At 37.6% G+C, this 26,457-nt stretch overlaps 4 protein-coding genes across 4 annotated transcripts; 3 read left to right on the top strand and 1 right to left on the bottom strand.

Moving 5' to 3' along the window:
- Positions 1 to 1,994: 1,994 nt before the first annotated feature.
- Positions 1,995 to 5,136, top strand: LOC111782617 (probable auxin efflux carrier component 1c). The gene is made up of 6 exons (XM_023663399.1): positions 1,995 to 3,516; positions 3,590 to 3,839; positions 3,920 to 4,005; positions 4,253 to 4,410; positions 4,701 to 4,777; positions 4,882 to 5,136. The coding sequence occupies exons 1-6, from the start codon at positions 2,274 to 2,276 to the stop codon at positions 4,946 to 4,948; spliced, it is 1,881 nt and encodes a 626-aa protein (XP_023519167.1). The 5' UTR covers positions 1,995 to 2,273; the 3' UTR covers positions 4,949 to 5,136.
- A 4,364-nt stretch (positions 5,137 to 9,500) lies between these two features.
- On the top strand, positions 9,501 to 14,336 carry LOC111783041 (phosphomethylethanolamine N-methyltransferase). The gene is made up of 12 exons (XM_023663915.1): positions 9,501 to 9,797; positions 9,893 to 10,008; positions 10,433 to 10,570; positions 10,673 to 10,810; positions 11,466 to 11,609; positions 12,357 to 12,467; positions 12,557 to 12,698; positions 13,089 to 13,369; positions 13,504 to 13,665; positions 13,761 to 13,814; positions 13,900 to 13,974; positions 14,052 to 14,336. The coding sequence occupies exons 1-12, from the start codon at positions 9,776 to 9,778 to the stop codon at positions 14,148 to 14,150; spliced, it is 1,482 nt and encodes a 493-aa protein (XP_023519683.1). The 5' UTR covers positions 9,501 to 9,775; the 3' UTR covers positions 14,151 to 14,336.
- Positions 14,337 to 14,444: 108 nt separating this feature from the next.
- On the bottom strand, positions 14,445 to 16,764 carry LOC111783042 (tubulin beta chain-like). The gene is made up of 3 exons (XM_023663916.1): positions 16,371 to 16,764; positions 15,413 to 15,682; positions 14,445 to 15,326 (listed from the first exon to the last, which is right to left on the bottom strand). The coding sequence occupies exons 1-3, from the start codon at positions 16,762 to 16,764 to the stop codon at positions 14,650 to 14,652; spliced, it is 1,341 nt and encodes a 446-aa protein (XP_023519684.1). The 3' UTR covers positions 14,445 to 14,649.
- Positions 16,765 to 21,231: 4,467 nt separating this feature from the next.
- LOC111783016 (WUSCHEL-related homeobox 1-like) lies at positions 21,232 to 25,071 on the top strand. The gene is made up of 4 exons (XM_023663886.1): positions 21,232 to 21,596; positions 21,674 to 21,997; positions 22,403 to 22,476; positions 24,430 to 25,071. Exons 1-4 carry the CDS (start codon positions 21,425 to 21,427, stop codon positions 24,889 to 24,891), a joined length of 1,032 nt encoding a protein of 343 aa, XP_023519654.1. The 5' UTR covers positions 21,232 to 21,424; the 3' UTR covers positions 24,892 to 25,071.
- Positions 25,072 to 26,457: the final 1,386 nt, after the last annotated feature.

Below are 26,457 nucleotides of genomic sequence, written 5' to 3'. Positions count from 1 at the left end.
AATTACAGGTTAACGGTATAAGTTGGATGTATGGACGTGTTTTAATTAATATAAATTTGATTTGTAGGGTACGTCTTAGCTAGCTAGCTATCAAAATAAACGGCCCGATTTTTTTTTTTTTTCATTTTATAATCACATTGTTTGGCATAATCCCATATAGAGTGGATCGACAAACTTGATTAGTTATAATTAAAATTGGTTGGAGAAAAGGAGTGTGAAATCATGAAAGTCGATATGAAAAATTAATAGTTCTTTGTTTCTTTCTTTTGACATTTTAAAGTTGTTTGGTTGGCTAAAAGATTCCACTCTAAAACTAACGTTCAACTTCTCGTACCCTGTATTTATTGTGCTGAAAAATGATTTATTATAGTCGATAATGTATTTCAGCACTAACCTTCTACACTTTTTGTTTGTTCGTACCTACTAAGATAGCATCAATATACGTATTCGTGATTTCAAATAATATCACATGGAAGCTAACACATGGTTTTGATACAAGTCGTACAGTTGTGCATATCAACAAAAGTTGACACAATGTCTCGTCGATTTTGATTCAGTATTATACACACGAACTTTTTTCTGTTGTTATTGAATTGGGTAATTGTGAGATTCTGTGATGTCCCACATTGGTTGGGGGGATAACAAATCACCCTTTATAAGCGTGTGGAAACCTCCCCCTAGCAGACGCGTTTTAAAACCTCGAGGGGAAGCGCGAAAGGGAAAGGCCAAAGAGGACAATATCTGTTAGCGGTGGATCTGGGTCGTTACAGATTCCCACATGGGTTAGAGATGATAACGAAATATTCTTTGTAAGGGTGTGGAAATTTCTCCCTAGTAGGTGCGTTTTAAAGCTGTGAGGTTGACGATGATATGTAAAGGGCCAAAACGGACAATATTTGTTAGTGGTAGGCAGCTTGGACTGCTACAGTACTTAACCTACACGAAAACACATCGAACTAAATGGGTTTTTGTTGATACATATCGTAGCACGATCGATGAATGTAGAATGTGACGTGATTGATTAGAAGGGAAATAGAGGGGGTAATGGAATTAGGGTTAAGTCCAATGAGATTGGAGAGAAATAGAAGAGGCCAAAGTAGAGAATGAATAATTTAGGGTCCACATGATGGGTATCACTTCTTCTCATGCATTTGTCCTTCTTCACCATTTCAATATCCATTTAGTTTCACACATTCCCTTGTGTTTTTAGTGCCTACATTCACTCCCTTCTCTCCTTCCTATATGCATGTTTTCTTTCTTTCCTATATTTTAACTTCGTCTCCATCCTTTGAACGTTCATCCAGTCGATCATAATCAAGTTTAGGACTTGCCCTATTACGATTGACACTGTTTACCAAACTTTGCACTGAGAATCAATGGTGGGTACTAAAAATATTTGCTAAAACCACCATACCTCGAAAATTCTCTACTACAAGTATATGGAAAGACTAATGAATAGAAATATCTAACTATAATTTAGTACTAAATATCTGGGTATAACAATTGTTTTATGACCAGACATAGCACAGCGATAGTGAGATACCCATATACGAAACTAGTGATTGTGAGATACATTTTACGGTATTGAGATTTTGGTAAAAGGGTCATGAATAAACTACAAGGATATAGGGCAGGAAGGGTCGTTGTACTCTACGACACGTGTGGAATTGTAACGCATATGAATAAAAGGACATAGATACACAAAATGGTATTGGTTTAATACTAAAGATATAAAAAGAAGAAGAAAAGGTAGAGAAAAAGCTGTGCCCAAACAGAGCCTAAAAGAAACCCCACCTTCCAACAAAACTCTGTTTTTTTTTTAAATTTTGGTGATTAACAAATACGATAGAGCCATACACTAAGCTCATATAGCATATGAAATTCAAAACTATTATCCTCCAAAAACCCAAATCCAAACACACTTGAAAACAAAAGGCAAAAAAACAAACCCATTTGATTGATTTTAAAATACCCAAAAGAAAAAGGGGGAAAAGTTGAAGAACTCCCACGCTCTGTTCTCTTGCTTTGAGGACTGCAGCAAGTGCAACAAGCCTGCTCGCAATTCTCAAAGCTGAATTAAAATTCTTCGTTTTCTACTTTTTGCCTTTTTTTACTGTTTATTGCCTTAAGATTCACCATTCCCATAAACCAAAACACATGCCCTCTCACTTCATCGTCTTCTTCTACTCAGCTTCCTCTGTTTTTCTCCTCTGAGTGATCCATACCCATTTTCTTCATCTGGGTCAGCTCGGAATCAAAAGAACAAGAACAAGATGATTAGCCTTTTAGATTTTTATCATGTAATGACCGCAGTGGTTCCTCTCTATGTGGCCATGATTTTGGCTTATGGGTCTGTGAAATGGTGGAAGATCTTCACGCCTGATCAGTGCTCTGGAATCAATCGTTTTGTTGCTCTGTTTGCAGTGCCTCTACTGTCTTTTCATTTCATCTCCACGAACAATCCCTATGCCATGAACTTGCGGTTTATTGCTGCTGATACTCTCCAAAAACTCATTGTTCTTGCTGTTCTTGCGGTTTGGAGCAATATAAGCAAAAGGGGTTGTTTAGAATGGACGATTACTCTGTTTTCTCTGTCGACTCTGCCCAATACTTTGGTTATGGGGATTCCTCTGCTTAAAGGGATGTATGGAGATTTCTCAGGGAGCTTGATGGTTCAGATTGTTGTACTTCAGTGCATTATTTGGTACACATTGATGCTGTTCATGTTTGAGTATCGAGGAGCTAGAATGCTGATTTCTGAGCAGTTTCCAGACACTGCTGGCTCTATAGTATCAATCCATGTTGATTCCGACATTATGTCGTTGGATGGAAGGCAAGTTTTGGAAACGGAAGCTGAGATTAAAGAAGATGGGAAGCTCCATGTGACTGTGAGGAAATCAAATGCCTCAAGATCAGATATCTTCTCGAGAAGATCTGTGGGATTGTCTTCTACAACTCCGAGGCCTTCAAATTTGACCAATGCAGAGATTTACTCTCTGCAATCTTCTCGGAATCCAACTCCCAGAGGCTCAAGTTTTAACCATACTGATTTTTACTCTATGATGGCTGCCGGTGGAAGAAACTCTAACTTTGGCTCTTCTGATGTTTATGGCCTTTCGGCATCGAGAGGGCCGACACCTAGGCCGTCCAATTACGAGGAGGAAGGCGGCGGCGGCGGCGGCGGTGGCAACAACGGCGGAAAGCCGAGGTTTCATTACAATGCCACAACAGGGGGCACTGTTAATGCTAATGCTAATGCTAATGCTAATGCAAATCATTACCCTGCTCCAAACCCAGGAATGTTTTCACCAACAGGATCCAAAAACGCACAACCCAATGCTAAGAAGCCTGCCAATGGGGCTGTAGCGCAGCCGAAAACCGAGGATGGAAGCAGAGATTTGCATATGTTTGTGTGGAGTTCGAGTGCTTCCCCTGTTTCTGATGTGTTTGGAAACCATGAATTTGGGGCTCATAATGATCAGAAGGATGTAAGATTGGCTGTTTCTCCTGGAAAAGGTAAGTTTCATTAATGGATTAGATTTTCCTTTAAGTTTTTCATCCGTTTTGGTTAATGGGATTCATTTTTCAGTGGAGGGTCGTAGAGAAAACCAAGAAGAGTACGCAGAGAGGGAAGATTTCAGCTTCGGAAACAGAGAGATTATGAACAGTAACAACAACAATGGCGGAGCTGAGAAAGTCGGCGATGTTAAACCCAAAACCATGCCACCCACCAGTGTCATGACAAGGCTCATCTTGATCATGGTTTGGAGAAAGCTCATCAGAAACCCCAACACTTACTCCAGTTTGATCGGCCTCACTTGGTCCTTAGTTTCATTCAGGTTCATCTCTTCTTCAAAATCCCATATGGGTTTTCATTTAAGCTCTGTTTCTGATTATATTTTTTTTTTCATCATTTAAGGTGGAACGTTGAAATGCCAGCCATTGTTGCAAAATCGATATCTATACTATCAGATGCAGGGCTTGGAATGGCCATGTTTAGTCTCGGTAAAGCTCTTAACATCCATTTGTTTTCCTTCTTTATTTGCTCTGTTTTTCAAAATAAAGCATAAAACAGAGCTGTTTCTGTCTCTGTTCTTCATCACTTTTCTGGCTGCGATATTGGATTTGATTCAAATGGGTTGGCGGTGATGGTGGTGGTGGTGGTGATGATGATGATGAAAGTTGCTTTAAGAGCAATAAAAAAAGGGAAAGAGAAAGCGTGCTAATAGCTAAAATGGTGTGCTTTTTGCAGGGTTGTTCATGGCTTTGCAACCAAGAATCATAGCATGTGGGAATAGCATAGCAGCCTTTTCCATGGCCGTGAGATTCCTTACAGGACCAGCTGTTATGGCTGTTGCTTCCATTGCTGTTGGCCTTAGAGGAGTTCTCTTACGTGTTGCCATTGTCCAGGTCTCTCCTTCTCTCTCCTCTGCTATTTTCTCTGACATAGCCTTCTTCTTCTTCTTCTTCACTTCATATACTCCAAAAAAGTAGTGCCCTTTCAAATGGGTATTGAAAAAGATCGGTGCTTTTTGGTGTTCTTTCTTGTTCATGGTAATATAATAAGAAGCAAACAAGAATAGAAGCAGTGAAATCAACAAAACTTGTGTAATTAAGGACCTGTTTGGTGATCTGTTAGGAAACAAACATCTGTCCCTCTGTTTAACATGTTGTTTTCCTTCTCTTTTTTGGAACAACAGGCAGCTCTCCCACAAGGAATTGTCCCCTTCGTGTTTGCCAAAGAGTACAACGTACACCCCGACATTCTTAGCACCGGGTATGTATACTCTCATTTATCTTTCATAAACGTTTCAAATCTATATAATAATTCTCAAGATTGTTAGTAGTGAGCTTGAGCTGTTACGGTTCGTGGGTTTGCAGGGTTATCTTTGGGATGTTGATTGCTTTACCGATCACGCTTGTTTACTACATATTGCTGGGGATTTGAAGGTGTGGAGAGAAGGGTTTGGTCAGGCATGGCTGCGGCCGCCATGAGAGGCCATTTCAAAAAGCTTCAAAGCTTTGGGAGAGAAGGAAAAAGAGGGGAGAGAAGTCAAAAGGAGGAGGAGAAAAGAGGAGAGATTGAGGGAATTGGGATGAATGAATCTTCTTTGCAAGTAGAAGGAAAAGGAGGATGAAAAAAAAAAAAAAAAAAAAAAAAAAAAAAAAAAAAAGGCTGTAAAATCATTATGTTTGGTAGTTAATTATATAAGGAAAAAAAAAAAGTGTTTTGGATTTTCTCCCACTTTTTTTAATTGTTATTTATTTACAGATTTTTCCCATTTCTCTCATTCATAGTACAAAAAATCAATTAAATACAACAAAATATCCCTAGAATATAAATAATAAATATTTTAACTCACTTTTTTATTTAAATATTATTGGATGATAAAAGTCGCACGTCCGCTAATTTAGGGAATGATCATGGGTTTACAAGTGAGGAATACCAACTCTATTAGTACGAGGCCTTTTGGGGAAACCCAAAGCAAAGCCATAAGAGCTTATGCTCAAAGTGGACAATATCATACCATTGTGGAGAGTCGTGTTCGTCTAACATGGTATCAGAGCCATGCCCTAAACTTAGTCGTGCCAATAGATTAGTAAATTCTCAAACATCGAACAAATAACTCCAAAAGAAAAGGAGTCAAGCTTCCTCGAATGTAGTAAAAAATGACTAAGACTCCAAAGGAGCCGAACCTCGATTAAGGGGAGACGCACTTTGTTCGAGGGAAGGTGTTGGATGATGAAAGTCCCATATCGGCCAATTTAGGGAATGATCATGGGTTTATAAGTGAGGAATACTAACTCCATTGTTATGAGGCCTTTTGGGGAAACTAAAAGAAGTGGACAATATCATACCATTGTGGAGAGTCGTATTCGTCTAACAAATATATTTGAAAATTCTATCCTCGAGATCATTCGACTTCACTTTTAACTGTGATTAAGTTAATTTACGTCGAGTGGTAATCTAATAATATGATTATGGAAGAAAAGATATCGAGTTCAATTTTTAACCATGGTTAATATTTGAAGTTTACCGTGAGTTAATTTTATATTAATTTGGATTTAGAAATTAATATATTTCGCATAATAATAATAATTAAATTGATATTTAGACTAAGAAGAAGGCCCCTCCTTTGAATTTGGGGGACAAAAGCCACAATCCAAATTTATTTTTTCTATTTATTTTTTATTTTTCTTTTTCACACTCCTTTCCACATCTTCTAAATTCCTTTTAATTACATAATACACCTTTTACTGACACCTTTTTCTTTTTTTTTTCTTTTTTGTTTTTTTTTTCTCTCTATTTACTTTAAATTTCCAAAATTCTCTCTTTTGGTAAACTTTTAACCTTTCAAAAACATCAATACCGATCAGTTGTAGAGGTGAACGAAACATTTCTTATAAGAGTGTAAAAATCTCTCCACGGACAAAATCTGCTAGTGGTGGGTTTGGATTGTTACATCGAAATATAGTTCAAATTATCAAATATCAATGTTTTATTCTAAAGTAACAATAATAAAAAAGTGTAATGCCTTATGCCTAAAATTTGAATCGAGATTGAAAATCTAGATTCGACCATGTTACTTGCTCGTCGTTTCTAAGAGTGAATACTACTATCCTCACAAACCAACACAAGTCTTATCAACATGTCTTGTCTTCACTCACACGTTTGCTAAAAAAAATTTATAGTATGTCGTCTGACATATAATTGCTCTAAGCTAAATACATTTATTTTTTAAGTTTTTATGGTTGAGCCGCTGGAAAGGAAGGTGTCTTCCTTTTCGATGGCTCAGTCACAAGAATATCACTGTTGGGTATGCTTAGCTTGGAGCAATTTTACATTTAGATGAATTATATCAATTTTTCTACGAAGCACGTGAGTGACAATAAAACATGCTAAAATGACGTGTGACGATGATTTATACTATTAAATAACGAAAAGATAATTAAACAAATGTTTAGAAATTAGGAATTATTGGAATTTATAAATATGACGTGGACATGCATGAATATGCATGGGAATGAAAGAGGCTTGTTAGAGAAGCTCAAATCAAATAAAATGATTAAAATGTAAATTCAAATAATTACTATTAAAAAGGTTTAATAATTATAAAATATAATAAATATCGAAGTTAAGGACAAGTCACTAATGCTTCCCTTATGGGTATCAAAGAATGCTCATATCCATACTCATTCATTAACTTAATACTGTATTTGCATGCTTAATTATGATTTAAACCCATTTATCGCAATAATAATAATAACACATTTTATTTTAAATAATATATATTTTTATATTAAAAAAATGAATCTTCATATTTAGTCAAAATCATATAAAAGTGATAATTCCCGTTTCATTGGTAATATTATATATATATATATATATTTAAAAATTTATGGATTATATTTTCATGTGAATTTTGGTTAAAATGTGAACATAAACTTATTAATAAATATAACTATAAAATTAGAATTAAATAATTGTGCAGTAAAATTAGTCAAAATGCGTAAAAATGACTCGAAACTTTACCTTTATATATTTAAGATAAAAAGAAATTGGTAGGGCTTATTTATTTATTTATTTATTTATATGTATATATAAAATAAAGAGAAATATAATAGGGACATGACAGCCCACAAAAGATTGTCGTGGGGAGGGCCGACCCGACAAAATTTAGTGGCAGACAATCTAAACTTTGCCCATAAGTGATGGACGCTTTTCCCTTTTTTTTTTTCTTTTTTTTTTCTTTTTTCTTTTTCTAAATTACTCATTTTTTCTTCCTTTTCTGCTACCGATTTTCATTTTTTTAAAAATAAAATAAAACCCCAAACGAAAAATCACTAATTCTAAATATAAATTGAAATTTAATAATAATAAGAATCACGTTGCCAATTTGTTTTTTAAAATCGCACAATATTATTATTCCAATTACTTTTTTCTTTAATATGCACCCGATTTCCTTGGTTGCACGTGCTAAGGATGCTGACTTTCCCACGAAATTTTCTCTATTTTAATTTTTAAAATATTTCCACTAAACAAATATTAAAAAAAAAAAAACAAATATTAAAATTGACTGTTGTTGGTCCATTTAATATTTTCTTAACACTATATTAAAATAATTAAATGGAAACTTTAATATTTACCACTAAAATGGGCCACACGTGCTTACCACCTCCAAGTCAGTGCCAGGAAATGCCCGTTGGATTTCGGAGGAGCATCGGCAATTACCGCCAATCTATATTTGGGCCTACACGAGATGGGCCTTTTACAAATTAAGAAATTGGGCCTTTGTAAATTAAGAAATTGGGCCTTTGTAAATTAAGAAATTGGGCCTTTCATCCTCGAGCCCGGTCCATTTAAAATTAAAATTGATATAAAATTATTTAAATATTACTTTCTTGGTGGTTGATGGTGATGGGGCAAGGCAAGAGGCATGTGACTCGAGACAGGCTAGATAATAGCGCCAAAAAAGATGACGTGGCTGTCAGTGCATTGTCAGTGTTGCTGCTGTTTTGATTCTCGAGATTGATGGCTTTTGATTTTTATTTTCTTGTCCCACGTGTGATACATCCTCCACGTGCTACTCACACGTGCCACTCTCCCACTTTCCCCTCCACACTTCTCGTCCAAATCTTCCCCACGATTCCATGGGGTCCACCTCCCACCTAACAGTTTAATGCTTTCAATTTTTAAAATTACCTTTATTTAGCATTTAAACAAAATTTCTAAAAATGTTTTTCTTATTGCCAAAATTAAATATCATTCATTATAAAATAGTTTTAAATGCCACGTCAGCTTAAAAATAAATAAACTATTGAGTTATCCTTTTAAACCATTTTCTTAAAATTCAACGACTAAATAACATATATTTTAAAATTTGAGAAATTAAGAGACTTATTTTCGATTTAAAAGCTGATTTTATTTTTTTCCATAAAAAAAAAAAAAAAAGTAAAAAGTTGATGACCACACATTGATTCCCGAATCTCTCCATCCACTACGCGACAACCAGTTTCTGAGTTATGACGTTGACAAATAAAGAAAATAAATAATAATAATAATAGATGCTCCCATTATTTAAAAGTTTAATAAAATTATATATTAACAAAATAGACATTATTATAATTTTGGAACTGAAATCAAAGAATAAACAAAAGTGTTGCTAGATCCAATCTTAACTATATAAATTATCAACACGTGACAATTCAAATAAAAAACTATAGGGGTTTCAATCATTTTTGTCTTATTATATAGTTTGTGGTATTTTTAATTTAATCTGCATTTTTTAAATAAATATACCAAAATGAATATTTATTATTATGATATAACAAAATTCTTGTAAATTGTAATTACGATTTTATTAAAGCTCAATATATATTTCTATTAAAAAATATTATTAAATTATAAGGCAAAAATTATAGAGATTTAAAAATAAAATAAAATAAAATGAATGCAAGTAAGAATGATAAGTAGGAAATGGTTGAGTGAGGCGGCGAAAATTGCGTTTCAAACTCGGGGACTTGTATATAAAGAGGCCCTCCAAAGTTGGGGAACTCGCTGGCAACAAATTTTCGACGTCAACACAGAGGGAGAAGCGTTTACAGTTCCTTCAACATCTTGCTGCATGCAGCAGAGAGGAAGACTAAACAACCGAAGATCCAGGAGCTTTTCCAGATCCCGCCTCGCCGTTGAGGGTTCATAGGCTTTGGAACTTGGTTAAATTTCTCGTTCTCCTCATTCGTACACTTTCTATCTCGGTTCTAATCGGCGGCAATGGCTCCTACTAACAATGGCGGTAAAACTCTGATTTTCTTTGTGTTCTTATTCACACGGTGTTTGTGTTTGTGTTTTGATTTTTCTGACTGGATCGGTTGCTTTTGTGTTTCAAAGTACAAGAGCGCGAGGTGCAGAAGAACTACTGGATGGAGCATACTGCGGATTTGACAGTGGAGGCGATGATGCTTGACTCCCAAGCCTCTGATCTTGACAAAGAAGAGCGACCTGAAGTAATGCTTCTCGATTCATCTCCTTCATTAACATTACCTTCATTTCTTCTGTTTGAATTGATTGTTTGGTTCGATGGTAGATGCTGTTGTTTTGTCCGGTTTTAGATCTGTCTTCTCGCTCTTCGCTTGGTTCCGAATGTTACATTGTAGAATAGAATTTTACATCTTCTTCCAATGTTTAGTACCATAGGTTTTGAAAAATCTCCTTCCCTATTTCCCGTAGCATAATTGAGACTAATTCCAGTTATGAAGCTTTTGGATTCGGTTTCTTCACCAGATCTCAGGATTATATATGAGTTGGACTAAGCGACGGAGTTAATTCGTAGTTTACGTTTCTCCATTTTTATTTTTAGTTATGGAAATGCTAGATGTATGGTACATCAGTGTTCAAGATATGCAGAGTTCTTAACCTGTTCATCTTCAGGTACTGTCCTTGCTTCCTCATTATGATGGCAAAGCCGTATTGGAACTCGGAGCTGGAATAGGCCGTTTTACTGGCGAATTAGCCCTGAAGGCTGGCCATGTTATTGCTCTAGACTTCATAGAGAATGCTATAAAAAAAGTAATGTTAAAAACCCATTTCGTATCATGTCAAAACGTGATTGTTGTTTTATACTTGCATGGAATTCTTTTATATCTTATCATCTTAATGTTCAAACTATAGAATGAAAGCATCAACAAACACCACAAGAACGTCAAGTTCATATGTGCCGATGTGACATCTCCAGAGCTTAGCATTTCTGATGAATCTATTGATTTGATATTCTCAAATTGGCTGCTCATGTACTTATCTGATAAAGAGGTATTACCTAGCTTTTGGTACTATGGTAGCCACTGGATGCGTACTATATGTGATTAGAGTTTTTAACTTTCCAATTATCAATGACTTATGTTATGTATTGTTTCTGGTTGGTTGTTTGTTCAAAATTGCATTATATGAAGTTGTTTTCTAATTGAGGACATAAAAGTCCAAATCCAATCTCTCCCTTCGAAGAAAAATGGTATTAGCTCATTGTCTAGACCGAGGTAGCTGTGGCTAATTCTTAGTTCGACCAACTAATGATCTGAACAATATATACATTTTTTCTGTGCTACCGAACATAATCAATTTGGTTTTGTTCAATAACACAAATAATTTGGCTAGCAGAAAGTATTTCAGATTTCTTTTTTGGTATCCAGATGGCACCAAGAATTTCAGGCTTTCTTTTTTCTTGTAGCTGTTCTACTGCACATGACACACGTTTTATAGAATAACAGATCTATTCTATTTATCTACTGCATTCTTTTGTTATTAGGTGAAATTTCATTGAATTGTTTCCCCTTCAGCCTACATATTTCTTCGATTGGAGATATTGTTCATTAAATCCTTGAGTTTAATTATTTTTGTAATCTTTGTGAGATTAAGCTTGCTTATTATTTATTTTTCTTATTTTAAAAAAATGATGTTATAATCATAGGTGGAGAATTTGGCTACAAGGATGATTAAATGGCTGAAAGTTGGTGGATATGTATTCTTCAGAGAGTCATGTTTTCATCAGTCTGGAGACTCTAAGCGCAAATGCAACCCAACACATTATAGGGAACCCAGATTTTATACAAAGGTCATCTTCGTCAGCTTTTTTATTAGTTTCATTAGTTTTTACTCCTTTGAAACCATGAGTTTTTGTGGCACGAACTATCTGACAATGACTACTAATTCCTTGCTTTTCAACTTCAACGTATCGTTATCATAAACAAATTATAATAAAATAGCCGTTAAATATTAGTTGTCTAATTGGTCCCTAAATTTTAGAGTTATGAAATGTCATAGTTAATTAGACACAAAATTGGAAGTTCAGACATCTATTGGACATTTTTTAAAAAAAAAAAAATAGACCTCACAACCTTGAACTTTCAAGGACTAAACTTGTGATTAACCTAAAATCAATAGGTTGTCATCTGATGGTGCTGTGCTGAAATTACAATTGAAAAGTGATATATAAAGGGCAATTCATTTATGCACTAGTCCTGATTATATAGCTTATAAAGAAAATATTCTTCCAGGCCCAATCTTGAACGTGGTCTTTAGGCACAAAAGACTTCACGAACCTTTTCTGATTCAAAATGGATTTTAATTTTACTACACACATATGATTATGTAGTTGTCACTTGAATTGCACGACTTTACATCCTTGCCATTCATTTTGCTTTTCATAATTGTACAAGTCAAGTATGTCTGATGATGTGTGCGGGGTTAATTCCATATTTGGTCTTGCGAGTGAAGTTTTTCCATTTATACTAGGCATATGAGTGGTTAGAATATAGAAGATGGCGTTCCCAGCTTGATCCTTTTTTTGCATCATTTGCAGATTTTTAAGGAATGCCAAATGCGAGATGAGTGTGGAAACTCCTATGAACTATCCCTTGTAAGCAGCAAATGTATAGGGGCTTATGTTCGTGCTAAGAAGAACCAAAACCAGGTACTTGCTGGTGGAAGTTGGTTTCATTTTTCCTCTTTATGCTTCTTAATGTTTATAACTAACAAAATGCACATTTTCTTATTACGTAGATCTGCTGGATTTGGCAGAAAGTCATTTCACAGGAAGACACACAATTCCAGAGATTCTTAGATAATGTTCAATATAAATGTAATGGGATTCTGCGCTACGAGCGTGTATTTGGTCAAGGTTTTGTCAGTACGGGAGGAATTGGTAAGCCTTTTCTTGTGCCCTGCTGTCGTTGTCTCTCTAAATATTCAATGCCAATGTATTTAGATGTTTTAATATAATTAGGTTAGTACATTGCAATTTGAGTATGTTTTGGGCAATATTTGACCACTAAAGAATCTTGGTTATTTCAAGGTTTATAGGATTATGATCTATCAACCTCTATTTGTATAATGTTCAGTGTGGAAATATATCATAGTTGGTAAGTGAAATTAGTTTGTTTTGTATGAAAAAAAAGAAAATCTATATTAGCTTATTATAATAAGTTAGGCTTGTAAATGTACATAGGTTAATCATTGTTTATGACAGCATCTGACTATTCGTACTCCCACGAACTTTTTGTTATTGATTAAGTTCACCTTTCCGTTTATGTAGAGACCACCAAAGAATTTGTTTCAAAGCTAGAATTGAAGGCTGGTCAAAAAGTTTTAGATGTTGGTTGTGGCATTGGGGGAGGTGACTTTTATATGGCAGAGAACTTTGATGTCAAGGTTGTTGGCATCGATCTCTCCATCAATATGATTTCTTTTGCCCTCGAGCGAGCCATTGGACGCAAATGCTCAGTTGAATTTGAGGTTGCTGATTGTACCACAAAAACCTACCCAGATAATACTTTTGATGTGATATACAGTCGGGACACAATATTACACATTCAAGTAAGAAAAATCTCCACCTTCTTCGGGAATCTCATTTTTAAACAATTATCAGCATTCATTTTCTAACCTGTAAAATGATGTTCCAATATGGTAAATCCTGCTATTTATGTCACTCGTCTATTGATCTATTGCAGGATAAACCTGCGCTGTTTAAATCCTTTTACAAGTGGTTGAAGCCAGGAGGTAAGCTTCTTATCAGTGATTATTGCAGAAGTGACGGAACTCCGACAGAAGAGTTTGCTGAGTATATCAAGCAGAGAGGATATGATCTACATGATGTGAAGGCATATGGTCAGGCAAGTTTAACCACATCTCATTCAGCTCTCATATGGTTAGTGTCTCTTGATTTTTAAACATGCAAGCTCATTATGCATTTTATATCTTCCAACAGATGCTGAGAGACGCTGGCTTCGAGGATGTCGTTGCAGAGGATCGCACTGATCAGGTATTAATGTTTATTCGTAGATCCATAGTAGTCAAAACTATGCCGTGCTTTCGAATCTAAAATCCTACATGTTCGTGCCCTTCAGTTCATACAAGTCTTGGAACGCGAGTTACGTACTATTGAAAAGGAGAAGGAGGAATTCATTCAGGACTTTTCTGCGGTGAGTTTTTCACATTTTTTTCCCAATACTTCGTATTTTGGTGTTCTTCCTCTTATTTGGAATTGAATTCAATTCAGGAGGACTATAACGATATAGTAGACGGTTGGAAAGCCAAACTCGTCCGAAGCTCGACTGGTGAGCAAAGATGGGGACTCTTCATTGCCAAGAAGAAGTGATTGTTAAATTTATGCTATATTTGTAGTTTGTTGTTTTTGATTTGAAGTCATTTGCTACCGTGAGTAACTAGTTGTTTCTACTGGGATATGGATATCCATCTCCCCTAAGTACCTTGTACCTTGTTCATTTGATCCGAACAATTTCCTTTTCGTTTTCGAATAACTAAACGATGTGTTTAGAAACAATTTCTTGTTCGTCCACAAAACCATGTTCTTGAACGACCACACGACTAAGTTAGCAGTGAAGTAATACTCGTGTACGAGTTATGCTTTCCATTTATAGGAAGTCTAAAATGGAGAAAAGGAACTTTTTACTTCATTGATATGGCTTTCTTAGTACAGCAACAACTTGGGAACATACACGATACAACACAGATTCTTTCATATTTGGATTTGAGATTTGCAATCTGCAGCCCAACACCATGTTACTGCATGACTATTTGTACTCGCTGACATAACCTCGAACATTGCTGGATCGTCTACGGTGACACGAAACAGCTCAATTTTCGGCGTCCCCAGCATCATCATCTCCATAGTCAATGTCTTCATCAGCAGTGGCATCTTGATACTGTTGATACTCAGCAACAAGATCATTCATGTTGCTTTCTGCTTCAGAAAACTCCATCTCATCCATTCCCTCTCCTGTATACCAATGCAAGAAGGCCTTCCTTCTAAACATGGCCGTGAACTGCTCACTCACTCTTCTAAACATCTCCTGTATTGAAGTTGAGTTTCCAACAAAAGTGGAAGCCAATGGGAACCCTTTTGGTGGAATGTCACAAACACTAGATTTCACATTGTTCGGAATCCATTCTACAAAATACGAAGAGTTTTTGTTCTGCACGTTCATCATCTGCTCGTCTACTTCTTTCGTACTCATTTTACCTCGAAACATGGCAGACGCCGTAAGATATCTACCATGGCGTGGATCCGCTGCACACATCATGTTCTTGGCATCCCACATTTGTTGTGTCAGTTCGGAAACAGTCAGCGTTATGTACTGCTGCGATCCACGAGAGGTCAAAGGTGCAAATCCAACCATGAAAAAGTGAAGCCGTGGGAAAGGGACTAAGTTCACAGCTAGTTTTCGGAGGTCGGAATTCAGCTGGCCAGGGAATCTCAAGCAGCAGGTAACTCCACTCATTGTTGCTGAAATTAGATGGTTCAAGTCCCCGACTGAAGAAAGTAGAACAAACACCAATTTTTTAGAACTTGCAGGGTACAATCAAATGCTTCAATCGTCTAAATTTGAAGGTACTTACAACTTGGAGTGGTGAGCTTGAGGGTCCTAAAACAGATATCATAGAGTGCTTCATTGTCAAGTACCATACATTCATCAGCATTCTCTACCAGCTGATGCACTGAAAGAGTAGCATTATATGGCTCCACAACAGTGTCTGACACCTTTGGAGATGGAAACACTGAGAAAGTCATCATCATTCTATCCGGATATTCTTCCCTAATCTTGGAGATCAGAAGAGTCCCCATTCCAGATCCTGTTCCTCCTCCAAGTGAGTGACACACTTGAAACCCTGAAACCGTTAATATAAGTTAGAAATTATGAACTTCTACAGTAGTATGATATTGTCTGTCCATTTTGAATATAACCCTAAAAGGTCTCGGAGATATGTTCCCTAATTAGTCGATGTGGGACTCCACACCAACAATCCTTAACAAATATATATGATGTGGATCGAATTCACACTCAATTGCGTCATCCAATATGCTCCCGTGAATTGGTTGAGAGAGATAGAGATAGGGAGGGGAGTGGGATAGAGGAAGCTTACTAATTGTGAAAGAAAAAATCCGCCCGCCATAGCAGGCAGGTTGGTTCCTCTGTCGTAACCGGGGTTATTAATGAATCTGTGAGATGAACACCACTCTCCACGATATTGTCCACTTTGAGCATAAAGTCTAGTGACTTTGCTTGGGCTTCCCGGCTTCCCCCAAAAGGCCTCATACGGATGAATGTAGAGAGTATTTTTTTATTATAAACCTACGATCATTCCCTAAATTAATTGATGGGACTTTCATCATCCAACCGAATCTACATATCCTAGAGACGAGAAATTCTTCGTTGGTAGTAAGTTAACCGTGCATGAACACCCCTTATCCCAGTGCTCATGACGCACTACGAAACCTCCACCGTGTCGGGGTATATACATATATATAGAAATCTATGAATTAAAGGTTAAAGAGAGATGGAGAAATGGTTATTACCCTGAAGAGAATCACAATTCTCAGCCTCTTTCCTGACAACATCGAGCACTGAATCAATAAGTTCTGCACCTTCTGTGTAATGGCCTTTAGCCCAATTGTTGCCGGCGCCGGATTGGCCGAACACGAAGTTGTCTGGTCGGAAAATCTGGCCGTACGGCCCGGTCCTAACGGAGTCCATGGTTCCCGGTTCGAGGTCCATCAGCACCGCCCTCGGAACGTACCTTCCCCCGCTCGCTTCATTATAATACACACTCGCTCTCTCCAGCTGGAGTTCTGAATGTCCGGCGTAGCGCCCAGTCGGGTCGATCCCATGCTCGTCGCAAACCACTTCCCAGAACTTCGACCCGATTTGGTTCCCGCATTGCCCTCCTTGAATATGAAGAATCTCACGCATTGTCGCTTCGCAGCCGAGGGCAAAACCGGAACCACCACGATCTATTTTCCAACGGCCACGGGCAGTAATGGGACGAGTGGAGGGGTTCGTTATTTATCATAACGGCTTGGAATCAACGGACGGTTGGAGATTAGAGGAGGGAATAATGATCGGACGGTCCAGACATGTCCGTCCCATCTGAGGTAATATAAAAAAACCGGCTCCTCCTTGTTCGGCGGTTTATTAAGTGGAAAACACGGTTGCCATTTGTCGGTCTTGCAGGCACTCTCGCCGGCTGTTAAGGGCTTTCAAGGAAATTTTAAAATTCACTTAATACATAATTACCAAAATGCCCTCAACCCTAAACTCAAAAAACAAAATTAAAAAAAAAAAAAAAAAAAAAAAAAAAATTGTGATTTTAAAAAAAGAATATTATAAATATATTAGAACTTTGTTCCCTCTTTTGTCTTAATTCTTAACTTTAACTTTGCTAAAATCCAAACATAATTTTCATTTTTTTTTCTCATTAAACATTTAACTTTTTTTTTTTGTTGCTAAATTTCAAATTATATATATATATATATATATATATATATATATAAAGTCTCGAGGCTTTACTTTTAGTTTTCCCAAAAGACTGTTACACGAACACGACTCTCTACAATGGTATGATATTATTCATTTTGAGTATTTCTCGCTTTGCTTTGGGTTTCCCCAAAAGGCATGTGGAGAGAGTATTTTTTTTTTATTATAAACCGATGATCACTCTAAATTAGCCGATGTGAGACTTTTATGATCTAACAAAAACCTCGTACAAACAGTGATAGCATTCCTTACATAGAAACTCGTGATCTTCCCCTTAATTAGCTAATATGAGACTATTCTCACAACAATTCTCAACAAAACCACCCTCCCAAGTGTGAGCCAAACCCATCGTAAAAATCATAGCAAGCCTCATACGAACAATACCCGATCCATAGTTTAAGACAATACGCTCGATCGAGATCCAAAGATCAAATCTCTTACCCTAATTGCACTTCAATTTAAGAACCCCTTTTTGATTACTTGGGGATTCATATGCAAACACCTGGGGGAAAGAAATGGTTTGGTAAAGGTACATGCATGCATAATTCTGAATCATTATAGATATGGAAAATTGGGTTCTTATTACATTGTTGGTCCCTGGAAATATATGTCCTTTGTAAATCATGGTAAGCAGAGGAGTAGGAAGAAGTGTTGCATAAATTAGCATCAAAATGGCACCTTTCTTTCTGCTCCTCTTCTCTGCCTACGCTTCGTTTTTTAATATTCATTAACACAAACCCTTTTTTACTCCAAAAACCCTAAACCCTAATAATTATTTACAACTTTAGTCCCTCAAATACTCCCTTTTTGCATTTTAGTACCTTAAAACTTTCAATTTTGTATCCAATAAACCCTCGTAATTTGAATTATATCTAAATAGGTCCTTAACGCGTTAAACGTTGTTTAGAATTCACGCCGACAAAATTGACACGAATTTAAACACGAACGAATTTGAATTTTCTTTTTATCTCTGATTCTGAATGTGTAAAAAAATTTGAGTAAAAAAGTTTAATTTTTTTTTTGTCTCTCTCTCACACAACCATGCACTGCAATGGCATTAACGAGACATAACTGCATAAAGTGGGGGCGATGTTTTCTGAGACAAGACATCCTCATTTTTCACCTTTTAATCACCAATTTAACTCACTGTTAATTAACTAATTAATTTTATCATTTTTTTTAAACTAAAAATTGTGTGTTTCCAAAAGGTTGTGTTGAGGATTGTTAGGAGAAGAGTCGACTAATTAAGGGAATGCTCAAAGTGGATAATATCGTAGTATTATTGAGGGTCGTGGTTCCTAATAGATAGTTTTCAAAAAAATATTTGGTTGAGGTATTTTGAACGTTGACGGGGAACTTGATAACATAAGATGTGAGTCATCAAATGCTCGAGTAGATGAGGATACGATTACGAGTTCTACCACATTCACATGTTCGGGTGGGAATGTTTGACGAAGAACGAGGTTTCGCGCATGATTAGCAATGCATGTTTTGGAGTTTTGTAGCTATAAGATCATTATTATTATTTTTTTTTTTATAGAAAAAAATAAGGATAAAAAAGTGATTAGACAATAAATATTGTTGGTGGTTGTTGGGTGGTGGGTGAATTCATTTTCCAATAAATATTATTTACAAAATTAACATAAGAATTAAAGCAAAAAAGGAAAAAAAGAAATAATAATAATAATAATAATAATTGGGAGACAAAAAGGGAGGTTGATTACGTATTGGATGATCCAGAGAATTGGAATGTGTTGGTTCATCAGCTGGTGGCTTTTGTTTTTGTTTTGAGTTGATAATATCCATGCATTTACTTACCACTTACCTGCTTTACCACCCAACATATTTCTTCCTCAATCACATTAAAAACCTGTCGTGTTTTGCTCACGAGTTGACTTCCTTCCATCCATGTCTTCGACCCATTTTGAGCTACCTACTAGGAACCACGACACTCTACAATTGTGTTTGATTATAAAAAAAAAACACGAAATGGGTTTGTGTTTGATCCAAAAATCCAATATTTTTAGTGTTTTTTTGGTGTTTTTTCTTTATATATATGAATGGATTGGGGGTTGGAGATTGTGATGGTTTGGTATTATTCCTGATATATATTACACAATGTAATAGACACGACAGATTATAAATACGCAGAGACAGACAGTAGGGTTTTCAGAAACAGCAGTTACTAGCCTTGGTCCTCCACCCAACATTTTTTTTTTTTTTTTTTTTTTTTTAATTTTCTTCTCCTAGAAATAATTAAACAATTATTATGGGTTTCATTTCAAAATTGTTTCTGTATGGGTCTGTCTTAGAGAGAGAGAGAGAGAGAGAGAGAGGCTCGAAAATTGAGTCATTCCTATCATAATGGCCAATGGACTATTCTGGAGAGAGAGAGAAGGTAGAAAAAAGGTGCATGGGGTTAGCAGGACATGGATTCAGATATTGGACGTCCATTAAATTCAACGTCTTAAAATTGAGAACGCCTCTATCAAAGTCTACCACTAGTCGATATTGTTTTTTTTTTTTTAAAAGGCATCTGTTAGTCTTCTCTCCCAATTGACGTAAGATCTCACAATTCACCTCTCTTTAGAGCTTGCGTCCTCACTAGCACTCGTTCCCTCCTTCAATCAATGTGGGACCCAACATCCTTTCTGGTATACAGTCTCGTGTCCGAAGCTCTCTTTAGAACTTGCGTCCTCACTAGCACTCGTTCTCTTCTCCAATCAATGTGGGACCCAACGTCCTTTTTGGTATACCGTCTCGTGTCCACCCTCTTTAGGGCTCAGCCTCCTTACTGAAGATTGGCACACCGCCTCATGTCCACTCCCTTCAAGGCTCGACCTTCTTGCTGATACATTGCCTAGTGTTTGACTCTAATACCATTTGTAATAGACCAAACCCACCGCTAACAGATATAGTTCTCTTTGGGCTTTCCTTTTTGAGTTTCCTTTCAAGATTTTTAAAATACGTTTACTAGAGACAGGTTTCCACACCCTTAAAGAATGTTTCGTTCTCCTCTCCAACCAATGTGGGATCTCATAATTCACCTCCCTTCAGAGCATGCATCCTCTCATTCCCTTCTCCAATCGATGTAGGACCCCCCAATTCACCCCTTTTGAGACCCAGCGTCCTTGCCGGCATACCGTCTCGTGTCCACCCCCTTCAGAGCTCAGCCTCCTTACTGGAGATTGGCAAACCGCCTCATGTCCATCCCCTTCAGGGCTAAACCTCCTTACTGACACATTGCTCGGTGTCTGACTCCAATACCATTTGTAATAGACCAAGCCCACCGCTACCAAATATAGTCCTCTTTGGGCTTTCCCTCTCGAGCTTCCTCTCTAGATTTTTAAAACGCGTTTACTAGAAAGAGATTACCATACCCTCAAACAATGCTTCGTTTTCCTCCCCAACCACACAAAGAATTCGTCTACAAACCACACATCTTTCTCTAATGGAGCAAAACTTATCCAACCAAGCTCCCACCACTATAAAAAACTAGTCACATCTCATGCCCAAAATTAGTTCCAACACCTCATTCTTAGAATTCGCCACTCGATTGTCTCAACATTCTCTACAACATGATTACGAGTAAAGACTATCCCCACCGACGAAAGAGAGAGAGAGGAGGAGGAGAGAGAAATGGAGGAGGATAGGGAGATGGAAGAGGAGGGTAAAAAAGGGAATGGAAACGTAGAAAAAGACAGGAAAATAAAAGAGAGAAGAGAGGCAGATTGGATTTAGAATAAGAGTGAAAGGCAGGAGACATTAGGAAGACAATTAATGAGAGCAAACCATAAAACAAAAAAAACACACAAATATTATTTGAGTGTGATGAGAAGCTTATGATAACCCTCATCATCGTCACGTCGCTTTTCACTCACCACTCCCCAAAACACACTAAAACCAACAACCCTCACCCCAGAATTCCACGCCTTTCCTTTCCTTTCCTTTCCTTTCCTTTCCTTTCCTCTTCCTTACTTCTTCAATGGCGCCTATCCCCCTTCCCTCTAAACCCTCCGTTTTTCCACTCCCTTTCACCTCCTCTTCCAAACCCATCAACGCTTTTTAACACCCACCTCTCCTTCCTTCAACCAATATGTGGATGATGGGTTACAATGACGCCGGAGATTTGAGCGATTCCTTCACTCCTCGCCGCCTTAGGCCTCTCCTTCCTCGCCCTCTCTCTTCTCTTTCCTCCACCGCCCCCGTTAATCCTCCTTTCAACCTTATCCACACCAACGATTTCTTCTCCCAATTTCACCACATGGGTATCTTCTAATTCTCTCTCTTTTTTTCTCTACTATTTGTTTCTTCTATTGTTCATGTGTTTCATGTGTGGTTGCAGCCACCGTGACTGATCAGACCAAGAGAGAGTTGAACAACGCGCCACCGCCCGTCGTGGTTAGCTCGCGGTGGAACCCTACGCCGGAGCAGTTGAGAGTGTTGGAAGAATTGTATCGGCGGGGGACTCGAACTCCCTCCGCCGATCAAATTCAACATATCACTGCTCAGCTTCGTCGGTATGGTAAGATTGAAGGTAAGAATGTGTTCTATTGGTTTCAGAATCATAAAGCTAGAGAACGCCAGAAACGACGTCGTCAGATGGAATCCGCCATCACCGCCGACCACTCCACTCGCGAAGCCGGAATCCTTGAAAGGAAAGATTCAGGTCCGATCCCCTTACTACCCATCTCTTTGTAATCAACAAAATTCAAAAACATAAATTTACCAAATTTAATCCCTATTTTTACAATTTTTTTCTATTTATTTTTGTGGAAATTGAAGCGACAATTCATCGATTCAATTACAATTTATAAGAAAAATATAATATAAAGTTGGAAACGAATTTTTAAAATCTCAAATTTCAATATGAATAGCATACTTGGAGATTAAATCGGAATTTATGTAGCATTTTTACGAGTTAAATAGACATCTCTAAACACAATTAGACGGAGTATTTTGGGTAGGACGATGATTCCCTTTTTCAAATTTTTTTGTTGGGTTGTTCTAAACATTCTATTTGTTTGTTGAAACGTAAAGTCGTAGTCCTTTTTGTTTTACCTTTTGTGAACAGGGTCGGGTAGGACAGTGTATGAAGAACAGACCAAAAACTGGGCACCCTCTTCCAACTGCACTACACTTCCGGAGGTCTCTATTTTCTCTCTCTCTCTCTCTCTCTCTCACCTTCTTTCTTAATTTCTTCTTCCTTTTCCCTATACGATACTAACGTGTTCGAGAGAGGAACTGAACATTTTTTTACAAGTGTGTTAAAACCTCTTCCTAGTAAACGCATTTTAAAACTGTGAGATTAAAGACAATATCTGCTAACGATAGACTTGAGCTGATACAAATAGTATTAGAGCGAGTCACCGGGCCGTGTGTCAGCGAGGACGCTGACCCCCAAAGGAGGTGGATCATGTGATACCACATTGCTTATAAGGGTATGAAAACCTCTAGACAAGTTTTAAAACCGTGAGGCTAACCACGATATATTTTGAGCCAAAACGGATAATATAATGGAATTGGACTATTACAAATGGTATTAGAGTCAATCATCAGGCGGTGTGCCAGCGAGGACACTGGGTCCACAAAGCGGTGGATTGTGAGATCTCACATCGGTTAGAGAAGGGAATGAAGCATTCCTTATATGAGTGTGGAAACCTCTCCTAGCAGACACGTTTTAAAACCATGAGGCTAACCACGATACGTTACGGGCTAAAGCGGACAATATTTGCTAGTGATGGGGATTGAACTTACAAATGGTATTAGAGCCAATCATCAGGTGGTGTGCCAACGAGGACACTAGGCCCACAAGGGAGTGGATTGTGAGATCCCACATCGGTTAGAGAGGGGAATGAAACTTGCGAAGGGATTGGACTATTACAAATAGTATCAGAGCCAATCATCGGGCAGTGTGCAAGTGAGGACACTGGGCTCCTAAGGGGTGGATTGTGAGATTTCACATCGGTTAGAGAGGGGAATGAAGCATTCCTTAAGGTGTGGAAACCTCTCCTAGCAAACACGTTTTAAAACCATGAGGTTGACCATGATACGTTACGGGCCAAAGCGAACAATATCTGCTAGCGATGAGATTGGACTATTACAAATGGTATCAGAGCCAATCATCGGACGGTGTGCTAGTGAGGACACTGGGCTCCCAAGGGGGTGGATTGTGAGATCTCACATCGGTTAGAGAGGAGAATGAAACTTGCAAAGGGATTGGACTATTACAAATGGTATTAGAGCCAATCATCGGGCATTGTGCAAGTGAGGACACTAGGCTCCCAAGGGGGTGGATTGTGAGATCTCACATCGGTTAGAGAGGGGAATGAAGCATTCCTTATAAGGGTGTGGAAACCTCTCCTAGCAAACACGTTTTAAAACCATGAGACTGACCACGATACGTTACGGGCAAAAGCGAACAATATCTGCTAGCGATGGGATTAAACTATTACAAATGGTATCAAAGCTAATCATTGGGCAGTGTGCCAAAGAGGACACTGGGCCCACAAGGGGGTGGATTATGAGATCCCACGTCGGTTAGAGAGGAGAATGAAGCATTCAAGAGTGGAAACCTCTCCTAGTAGATGCTTTTTAAAATCGTGAGGCTGACCACAATACGTTACAGGCCAAAGAAGACAATATCTGCTAGCGATGGAATTAGACTATTACAAATGTTATCAGAGCCAATCATCGAGCGGTGTGCCAGTAAAGACACTAGGCCCACAAAGGGGTGGATTGTGAGATCCCACATCGGTGAGAGAGGGGAAGGGGTGGATTGTGAGATCCCACATCGGTGAGAGAGGGGGATGAAGCAGTTGGAGAGAATAATTAGTGTAGAATAATTTATGGTAATGATTATGAAAACATCCCCATGCATGAGATGAGATGAGATGAGATGAGATGATGATGCATTTTGAAGAAGAAGAGAAGAAGAAGAAAGCGGTTTGTTTGTTGGGAAATGAAAAGCCTCTAAAAAGCTGCATTCCTTCCTTTCTGTCGGCTCTATAACCTGCCTCTTACCAAACTTTGGACATCATTTTGGGCTCCGCGCCTTTCCATACACAATGCTTTGGATTTATGCCTTTCTTTTCCACACAGGAATCTGCTACCATTCAACCACCGCCAACCCCTTGCACCACACAACATGGATGGGTCCAATTCCAAGACTTCCTTCGAAACAACAACAACAACACCAACAACAACAACGCACCCTCCTCCTCCTCCTTGCACTTCATGCATTCTCCCCCCACCACCGCTCTCGACGGCGGAGGAGCCCAGCTCATGATGAACACAGCCCTCATCCCCACCACCACCGCCGCCGCCTCCACAGTTACAACAATAATGCACTCAAAATCTCATTCTAATATTGGAGGCTTTGCACCAAATGGGGTGGAGGAATTGGAGGAATCAGAAGAAGCTGAAACCCTTCAACTTTTTCCTTTGTGCAGTGAGTCACGGAATGGTGAGATTAGTGAAGGGAAAAATGGGTTTGAAACGGTGGGAAGTTCAGCTAATATGACTCCACTTCAGTTCTTTGAATTCCTTCCATTGAAGAACTGACCTTAATTTGGTTGCTTATTACTCTCATACTCATCAAGGCTAGAGGGTTTAAGTCAAGCTTGTAGTGAATATAGATTTTGTTTCAGCTCCCAACTTTTGTATTTATGAACGTAAAAGTTGATGGGGTTTGTGTTTTGGGATGTTTTATTCATGGATATTGGTCAACACTTTCCTTTGCCATATGGGTTTTTCATTTCATGGCCGAAATCGTGCACATCGCCCTTGTTGCGTTCGAATCAACTGTTATAGTAAAATGCTTCTATTCGTTCGTGAATTTAAAATTTTGTAGAAACTCAAACAAGTGAAGATTAGTTTAATTAGAGAGAACACGATTGTTAATACAGATATCGTGTTAAATCATTATTCTATACAAAAGTTTAAGTTGATGGGCTATGATATATTTCCGTCGAACCCTTTTCATATTTAGGGTTTTAACTTCAAAAGACAAAATTTTTAACCATGAGAGAGATTTTCTGAAACAATTCTTTAAGTAACTTGGCAAAATAGCTCCATAATTTCGGGAGAAGGGATGCCTTCTCATAAAGGGGTTGTAATGACTAGACCCGAGCACCTGTTTACAAAAAGACACAGATTTCCGCAAATGACTATATATATCATATAGTCATCATGTGATTGTAAAAACGGTAAGAATAATGCACATTCTCTATTCTTTCTAGGGCTCAATAATTTGGTTTCCTAAAAATGTAATATCATCTTTCTTTGGTGAGGAAAATAAAATTTCTCATTGATTTGTAATTTGTTGATTCTTTTCGAAAGGGTTTTAACCTGTTTTTACTCTAAAAAAATCGGTTAAACTATGCTCAAATTGATGTAAAATAAGTGACTTTTGGATCACGAAGTATATTATTATATTAGATCCTCGCGTACTTAAAACGCTAAGTAAGGTTGAGAAAGAATTAAGGGAATGAGATGAAATTAATTAATTAAGGAGAAGAGAATTAAAGAGAGGTGGCAGAAAGAAAGAGAAGAAGAAGAGAGTGCCAAACCACATTGTTTATAGATTTGTAAGACAAAAACAGGAGAAAGTGACAAGACTTCAACCTATATACCTTCCTTTGGTTCCACATATTATAACAAAGTTTCTCCTTAATTGAGTGAGTTTTGAGCCATCCAATATCATCCCTTTCTTTCTTTTTCGGGGTAAGATTTCAGGAAGGAAGCACTTCTTATAACAGTGTAAAAACTAAAAACCTCTTTTTAGTAGATGTTTCTTAAAATCGTTAGGCTGACGGCGATGCACAATGAGTTAAAACGAACAATATCTGTTAGTGGAGGGTTTGGACGGTTACAAATGAAATTAGAGCTCAACATCGGGCAATATGCCCGTGAGGACGCTGGGCTCTCAAAGGGTGTGAATTGTGAGATCCCACATTGGTTTAGAGGGGAACGTAGCATTTTTTTATGAGGGTGTAAAAATCTCTCTCTAATATATTCGTTTTAAAATCGTGAGACTGATGAAAGCGGAAAATATTTGGATCGGGGGAGTAGCAATCTTCATGCTTGCTAATATTATGTTTTTTTTTTTAACGATTAGAGAAGAAAATA

This window comes from Cucurbita pepo, chromosome LG20 (assembly GCF_002806865.2).
Source record: "Cucurbita pepo subsp. pepo cultivar mu-cu-16 chromosome LG20, ASM280686v2, whole genome shotgun sequence".
Taxonomy (NCBI): Eukaryota; Viridiplantae; Streptophyta; class Magnoliopsida; order Cucurbitales; family Cucurbitaceae; genus Cucurbita; species Cucurbita pepo.
Note: the sequence above shows the minus strand (reverse complement) of the source record. Positions and strands in the feature narration are given on the sequence as shown.